The 9,037-nt window shown below is 35.6% G+C and overlaps 1 protein-coding gene across 1 annotated transcript in view; it reads left to right on the top strand.

Moving 5' to 3' along the window:
* LOC134238747 (uncharacterized) overlaps nucleotides 1-3,603 on the top strand; it is a 19,344-nt gene extending 15,741 nt beyond the window's left edge. Inside the window, exons 8-9 of the mRNA XM_062720871.1 lie at nucleotides 1,407-2,579; nucleotides 2,892-3,603. Of these exons, the coding sequence (XP_062576855.1) occupies nucleotides 1,407-2,579; nucleotides 2,892-3,368 (1,650 nt within the window). The 3' untranslated portion in view covers nucleotides 3,369-3,603. The remainder of the gene's footprint in view (nucleotides 1-1,406; nucleotides 2,580-2,891) is intronic.
* Nucleotides 3,604-9,037: the final 5,434 nt, after the last annotated feature.

The raw sequence follows: 9,037 nt of genomic DNA, 5'->3' as shown, positions 1-9,037 counted from the left end.
AGTACAATACAATGCCTCAATATCAAACAAATAGTTTACTGCCAAATATGAGCTCCTGGGGCAAAGTACACAGCATATACATACTACATGAAGGAAAAATTTTTTGCGGTGTTTAAGACATTACAAAAAGCTTAATATTTTCAATAAAAGGGGTGTGGAGATAACGAACAGTATTCAATCTCAAAGTCCATAAAACAATAAAAATCAAGAGCAGAGCAAACACGGACCTCCGAAACATCAGAGGTGGGATCAGGTGCCAAGGGATGAGTGAGCATACCCTGCTGACCGGTCACACCCGCCGTGTGCTCCTTGTCATGATCGTGAAATAACGGAAAAATCCGTCGTCCATTCAGTGTATAAATAATGGACTAATAATTGGTTTGAAAAACATTCAGTCAGCATTTGACTCAATGATAAACTGTATTTGCTGACAAGGTCATTGTATCTACCATAGAACTTACGAAATGATGACTTTAAGCGAGACGGCTAATATTCTTTTTTCATCAACTTGCTTGTCAATAATTTACCTCGTTTTAAAAATTGTTAATACGTAGAGCATGATCTTGCGTATCCAATCTATTGAGTGTTATTTACACTCCGTATGCAGTATCATTTAATAAATGTTGAAAAAGGTTAGACAGAAGTTATGAGAGAACGTTAAATGTTCAAAATAATGTCGCTTATTAAACGTGTATAAATATTTCCACAATATATACTTCGCACTAACAATCCCAAGAAAAATTTGGGGTATACACCCCGCGTACAACAAGTTGCATACACCCCGGACATAACATAGGTTTTTCGTCAATATCTTTATATACGAACTGTTTTATTAACAGACAATTTGTACAAACATTTATCTAGCAATCATGTATTTAACAATAATATAAAAGTGATGATAAAGCAAAGCTTTCTTCAGATATTTGATCATAAACCCAGTGTTGCGTCAATCTTGCTCCAATCCTCGGAATTGTGTTGAGGTGTTTGATAAAACTAGAAGGTTTCCAGTGGGTTCATAGATATCCATATACTCCTCAGATAATGCTTTCTTCCGTAGGCATATGCTTTCTGGCGAAAAATATCCGTAAGTTGAGAAAATGGACAAAGAATCTACATTGACCCCCTTTCTCTCGCTTCGGAAGCATACACCCCGCGCACAACATAGTATACACCCCGCATGTTGGGATATACACGGTGCATATGCTGTATATATATGAAGGCATTTTAAAGTAATATTAAATTCAAGCCCCCCCCCCCTCCCCTCTTCAGTAAACTTTTCAGTTCTGATCTGATTTGTGTTTTTTCCGAGATGATTTGCTCAGGTGAGCAATGTAGCCCCTGGGCCTCTTGTTTTACTACGACTAATTTGTTAGCATAAAATAGAATAAGGAATTTGTTTTCGTTAGGAAAAAGAATTGTTTTTCCGAGAAGTATGGAAGACTCTTGACATGAAGAAGAAGTCCTTGCAAAAACATATTGATGTGAAACGGCGATTTGCGGTTGGATTCCATGACAATGAAATCATTGAAAAACTTAAGCTGTCCATTGCTGATGTTGTGTGCAGGCTTGATCACTGGGGTGAGGAGCTTCCACAGTCATGGGCTATGTTTGAAACATTCTTTCTGGAAAAGAAAATTCGCAAGATTTTGAGTACGGTTGAACTTCAGTCTTTTAATGAAACATTGCCTGAGGGAATAAAGCTCAAAACTACTGAAGATATGGATGCCATGCTGCAGTTCTTCCATGACATCAGAGAACTTATGCACTTCAATCAACAATTCCTCAATAAAGTTATTATCCTCGATGTTCAGTGGTTTGCAGATGCCTTTAGAAATGTCATAACAGATACAAACCATGCACAAGAAGATTTATTTGAATTTGCCTCAGAATGGGACAAATTCAATGAAACTGGAGAATTAGATGAAGCACTGCTATTTGCTATTTGGAGAATGAACAACAATGGTTACCTTGAATATAAAGAGGACATCATGATGTACATGGAGAAGTTAGGACTCTTAGCTAAAATGAGCGACAAAATATGGTATGTCCCGTGTATGAACAAGATGCAATTTCCAGTAGACTGCTTCTCATCATACCCTGCCTCCTCCATCCTTTGCTACACGTTTGATGTTCTTCCTGTGGAAATTTTCCATCGCCTTGTAGCAACGTGCATGCAGATTCCTAACTGGGAGATTTTTACAGATGAAGACAGAGGATGCATTTACCAGACTGCAGCTATTTTTATGTTTCATGACCAGCACCATAACATCATGCTTGGAATGACGCAATCAGAAATTCAGTTGCAAGTGTTTGTTGTGGAGGGAGAAGTTGATGTTTCAACCTGTCACCAGATTAGGGAAAACATTGAGCGTATGTTACACAACCTTTCCAACACATTCCAGAAAAACTCAGATTTCCAGGTTGCATTCAAATGCAAATCAACTGGATTTTGTGACAGCAAAGAAAGTGCTGTCATAAGTGAATCTAAGTGTATCAAAGAAACTTTTCTGTGTCCATCCTGTCCAGCAAACAGGAAGCACCGTGTCAACACAGAAGATATAACGAAATATTGGAAACAGGTGATTCTTTTACAATGTTGAATACTACATCAATACATAAAACATATATATTTGACAACTGCAAACAAGTTAAAAAATTTCCTTTTCTAATCAGTTTCTGAATGAATTACATGTATTACATGGCAAAGATGTCCTCATACTTTACAGCAGTATTCAAATTAATTTATCCATTAAAATGTGTTTTCTTCTTACAACTTTTAGAATACAAATTTCCAAGAAAAATCTATAAGTGATTCTTTGATATGATGTTTTTTTTATTTTTATTAAAATTGATTAGCGATATTAATTGAATGAGGTGGATTCTTGTTTTAGATAAAACCAAGTATTTCCAGTACGACGAGTGCTTCTGGTCAAGACTTGGGGGGTCGATCTAGATTTGCCAAACTTGGAATGGCAACAAACGATGTGCTGAGTCAGGTATACCGAGATATACTAGAGATGGAGGTTCTCCCTTCCCTTGTTTACACCAAAGTGAAAGCTTTACCAAATTTTTACAAAAGATTGCGCCCAGAACAAGAAAAACTCCTGATAGATGCAAAACATTCGGGATATAAGAATTTTGATATTTCATTAACATACACATTGATCAGAAACATTTGTTCAACGACTAAGATTCCTAAACCAACAAAACGAAAATGGGGAGGAGAGCCAGCAGCAGGAGAAGTGACCGTGGGTGACGATATCGAGAGAATTAGGTCAATCCGGAACGGTTTGACTGCACATGTGAGTTCAGCCTCAACCCCTCAGAAAGAATTCGATGATACCTGTTTATTGATGTCAGATATCTGAAAAAGACTTGAAACCTTCACTGGAAAGAAGTACTTGGATAAACTTAATAACATTCAAAAACTGACTCTGAAAGAGGAAGATGAAAATGATATTATTGAAAAGGTTAAAATGGAAAGTCAGCATGAAATGGTGAAAGAAATGTGGTCAGATGTGAAAGAGCTTAAAGAAGCAGTATTGAGGTCTGAGGCAAAGCATGCTTCAAATTATGAATATTATTCATAGAATGCTATGGTCAGGTGTGTTTTCCTTTTTAGGTTTTTTTTACTCTTTGAATACATTTTTTATTTAATTTTTCAAACATTTTATGTCTGCCAAAGCTGAGAATTATTTGTAGGAAAGAAGTATAATATATTGCAATCATGTTTTGAAAATTGAAAGACTACATCTTAAAAGAAGAGAATGAAAACACTATAACAAAATAAAACGCCTAAGCACGTCCACGGTATGTAAAGTAAGAACAGGAGTTGTTAAGGTCATTTATATTAGGTCAACATCTATAAATGAATTAAGACTGTCCCCCGCTTGAAAAGTGGGGGATATTAATTTGGGTTTGTCCGTCTAGCTGTCCATCCGTCCGTCCGTCCGCCTTTCTGTCTGTCTTTAACGCTTTCGTTTCCACACGATATCTCGAGAACCCTTTAAGCTTTTGCAATGAAATTTAGCATAGCAACTCCCTGTGGCCTAAGGAAGACCCCTATTGATTTTGAGTTCAAAAGGTCAAAGGTCAAGGTCATAAATAAGCAAATTCTGTCTGTTATAACACTTTCGTTTCCACACGATATCTCTAGAACCATTTGCGCTATTGCAATGAAATTTTACATAACAACTCCCTGTGGCCTAAGGAAGACCCCTATTGATTTTGAGATCAAAAGGTCAAAGTTCAAGGTCGTAAATCTATACATTCTGTCTGTGTAACACTCTCATTTCCGGGCGATATTTAAAGAAGATTTTGAGCTTATGCAATGTAATTTTATACTAAAACTCCCTAGGACCTCTCTCGCCCCTCTCAAAGTGCCCCACCCTGTTTGTTTTATTAGTATTTATAGTATTACATGTCGCTATTTTTAGCACAGGGGCATGCGGAGAGTTATTGCGTATAAAACAGGTTCTCGGCGGACTTTATGTTCTTATTACATCTATTAGAACTGTTAAATAAAGGCTAAATAAATCAAACACCATGGATTGTGTAAAATTTTGACAATACGGAACATTAATATATACATGTATGTAACTTGACTTCTCCATATACTTGCCGTCATTTATAGCGATTCCATGGTCTAGTGGTATGTCTCTCGCTTTATATGTGAGAGGTACCGGGATCGAGTCTCGGGCTATCTGTTTTTTATGCCCCCCTTCGAAGAAGGGAGGGCATATTGCTTTGCTGCTGTCTGTCCGTCTGTCGGTCCGTTGGTCTGTCGGTCTGTCGGTCCACTTAGTTTCCGTTCATTTTCTTCGCAACCGTTGCACATACTGAAATGAAATTTAGTATACAGTTAATCACATGAATATCTAGGTCAAGTTCTGTTTCGGGTACGATCGCACCATTTTTCACAGAGTTATGCCCCTTGGACTTAGAAAAATTTCAATTATTTTTAGTTTCCATTCATTTTCTTTACAACCGTTGCACATACTTAGATGAAATTTAGTATACAGATCTATCACATGAATATCTAGGTCAAGTTCTGTTTCGGGTACTATCGCACCATTTTTCACAGAGTTATGCCCCTTGGACTTAGAAAAATTCCAATTATTTGCAGTTTCCGTTCATTTTCTTTACAACCGTTGCACATACTTCGATGAAATTTAGTATACAGATTAATAAGATGAATATCTAGGTCAAGATTTGTTTTGGGTACAATCGCACCATTTTTGACAGAGTTATGCCCCTTCGACTTAGAAAAATTTCAATTATTTGCAGTTTCCGTTCATTTTCTTTGCAACCGCTGCACATACTGAAATGAAATTTTGTATACAGATATATCACATTAATATCTAGGTCAGGTTGTGGTTTAGGTATGATTGCACCATTTTTGACAGAGTTATGCCCCTTGGACTAAGAAAAATTCCAATTATTTGCAGTCTCCGTTCATTTTCTTCACAACCGTTGCACATACTGAGATGAAATTTAGTATACAGATTTATCAGATGAATATCTAGGTCAAGTTATGTTTTGGGTACAATCGTGCCATTTTTGACAGAGTTTTGCCCTTTGGACTTGGAAAAATTCCATTTTGAGGGGAGGGGGGCAGAAGTGTTTTACAAATATCTCTTGTTTTTTAAAACTTTTCTTTTTTTATTCTTAGTATTCAGGATGTGAAAGGAATAATTTATGAGGTTTTAAAATAATCATTACAGTGTGATAGATATTCCATGTCAAAAGAATCTTCTATACACATAATAAAGAATAAGGAATCAAATCTTTATACGCATATTGAAATACATGTATTTCATTTGCTTCAGCATATAGTATACAATTATTATTAATAATTCTACAAATTAAGTCAGGGGGATCCGACTTTTTCCCTAAGTGGGGGACACGAATTCTCTGAATTAGCTTGTTTGAAACTACATCTATAATGACACCTTAATCAATTTGAACTTTCTTTTATTCATACAATACGGCTTTAGCAGAAATATGTAGAAAAGGGTATTTTCATGGAATTCAATTTGTCATTTCGATACCTATATTATTTTTGATATCATTTTAAAGATGTGGCCAAAAACATGACAAATTACCATTTTCGTAGAGACTATACACAATCTGGATACATTGCCTTTGTGGAATATGAAAAAAGGGATATTCATAACTGTGTTTCATATTTTTTTCATTGAATATGGCTGTTTAAAATGGGGGGGGGGGGTATCTTGTTCACCTACACATTTTACTCTGAAACACCTTATTTTGTCTAAGTTAAAGACATTAAAGGAATTTATTGTTAAAATTTGATAAATCTGTAGGCATCTTTCATTTACTAGATCTTGACCATAAGTATGCACGGAAGGAAAACAACACTGAAGTCAAGTAGACGTTTAAAATAAATTAAATGACACATGACGTGTATAGTAGGAAAATTTCAATAATAACTTGTGTAACTTGAAACTTTCGTGAAATTGCCCAAAAAATTGCAACAGTATTGTTTGTAAAGGATAATAATAGTGTTGTCTGTAAGATTTCGATATTTCTGACCTGAGATTTCTCAATAACTTGACCAAAGATACAAATCATTTGATTCGATTTTAGAGTCATTGATTACCATGAATTCAGACATTGTATTCAAACACATTATGAACACGTCCAATAACAACGCAAGACTGAATATTTTGGTAAACAACTAGGTACAAAAGCGATGTACAATCTATTCCTATCTCTACAGTTTGTATGATGCAATAAACTGATGCTGATTGTTCAATTGATAGCTTCAGTAAGACTATGTCCATAGACAGAGGTTTTGTGAATGGAGAACACATGTTATATATATGTAATAATATGTATATTAATCAACATTTTCCTGTGAATTCATCTTTTTTGAAGTTTCGGGTAAATACAAGGATCTTGTCAACCTATATTTTTAGACAAATACTGACCTGTGTTGTGATACATTTAAGGAATGTTTTTAAGTTTTGTGTGAGTTAATGGTGTGTGAATCACACAGACTTGTCACGTAGGCATATTTCATGAAGCGCGCTAGCGCTTCATGAAAAATATGCCTACGTGCAAGTCTCTGTGATTCTCACACCAATAATTCACACTAAACTTAAAAACATTCCTTATATTTACATTTTAAATGTTTTGAAGCACCGAAAATGTACTCAGTATTTGAATTTTTCGCTGCCCTCTATTGTTATACTTTACTAACGTTGCTGTAGCCCTATTGTGACGTCACGGTAACGCACGTTTCTCCGTGTATATTTCTACGCGTGAGTATACACGAAAATGATTTTCAAATCAATTTCACAGTTGGTTTAGTAGAAAAACACAGCGAATGTTAATATATTGTAATGACTAATTAGCATTTTCCGTTTTTCCCGACCATGACCAGGAGCACAGGCCGGATGTGATCATCTGAAAGAGGATGCTCACTGTTAGCTCACCTAGCTGACTGATCCAGGTGTTCTATGGCTATATGTTATCATTAGTCAACATTCTTTGTTCGTTTAGTTAAACAGTCTTAGCTTTTTCTCTGGAACCACTGCACCTAAGTCAATCAAATTTGGCAAATAACATCCGTGGGTGACGGAAAACAGAAATGTATGTATATATAAAAATTATGGCCCCTGCCTTCTTGGGCCTCAGTGGTGGGCCAAAATCTCTTAAATTTTTGCAATTTCAAACAATCTTCTTTACGCTTGCGTGGCCATTAACCAATCTATTGGCAAGATTTTACTAAGTATTGAGTCCTCTAACAGAATTGTTAAATCCATGGCCCGAGGGTCAGGGGTTCTTGAACTTGGGTGGAGCTCTAGTGAAAGTGCTTTATTTCCTTTAAAATTTTATTCTCTGGTCAAGCGCCTTAAATAAATACAATTTAATGTAAAATTATGACAAGCAAAGGTTTTTTTCCTTAAATTGTAAATTTCATAGCCCCAGGGCTAGGATTTCTGATATTTGGGCGGGGTTTAAATGATTATACAGTGAAAATGCATTAAACGTCCTTGGGAATCCACTCCCCTGTTTTGGGTAATAGGCTAATGACTTAAGTTTAAAGTTATGATGAGGAATAGTGTTTTTGATTCTCAAATTCATAAATTGCATCGCTCACCCCAAAGTCAGAGATTCCATATGGTTGAAGGGCTTCTTCGTAATTATATACCGAATAAATAAAAACATGCTTTCATTGAGCATACCACAGATTTTGTCATTGGCAGTTTCAATTGAGACTGTATCTATCGTACTTCCAAATTCAAACTGGAATATTTTAGCTTATGTTTAATAGGGTTTAAAAAATATTTGTTTTCTATTAACTTTGATTTTTATGAGGAGTGTTTTGAAAGAATTCTGTGTTTGATACTGTTTTTTGTAAATATTGGCTCATATGCATGGTCTCTGTAATTTGGTTGGCAGCATGAGTCATCTAACTTATCTCTAAGTATTTGAACCATTTATTACTTGTGCACCAAGATACTACATAATCTCTATTTTTTTCATTCAAAATTCTTAGTGTAGAATCTTAGTGCGAAAAAAATTAAGTGTGCTTATGTTTGCATTCCACATCCACGCGATTTAAATGTACGTCTCCTCCTATTTATGGACACCTTACGAAGTTGTCCTCTTCTATTCTATTCTTACACAAGGTGAAGGTGATCATTTTCAAAGACGACTAACACAGTATGACGGTAATCATTCTCAAGGTCAACAAACGCAAGATGATGGTAAACATTCTCAAACTTTACTTACACAAGATGACGGTTATCATTCTCAAAATTATCTAACAAAAGATGTAGGATATTTTTTGGCGGCCGACATAATATATTACAGTAACTTTTTTTTGGGGGGGGGGGAAGGCGGACATTTTGTAGTGGCTGACATAGTGTGACGATTTTTCCGAAAAAGATTTACTTAAAACAACGTTTTCGTAGGATTCCAACCCTAAGAATAAAAAACCCGGAGTATTTTTCTTTTATTTCTTATGAATACCATTGCCATTAAGTGCATGAACTACACAAAGCAA

Source organism: Saccostrea cucullata, unplaced genomic scaffold (assembly GCF_032062105.1).
Source record: "Saccostrea cucullata isolate Sc308-1 unplaced genomic scaffold, CSIRO_AGI_Scuc_v1 ctg1715, whole genome shotgun sequence".
Classification (NCBI taxonomy): Eukaryota; Metazoa; Mollusca; class Bivalvia; order Ostreida; family Ostreidae; genus Saccostrea; species Saccostrea cuccullata.
Note: the sequence above shows the minus strand (reverse complement) of the source record. Positions and strands in the feature narration are given on the sequence as shown.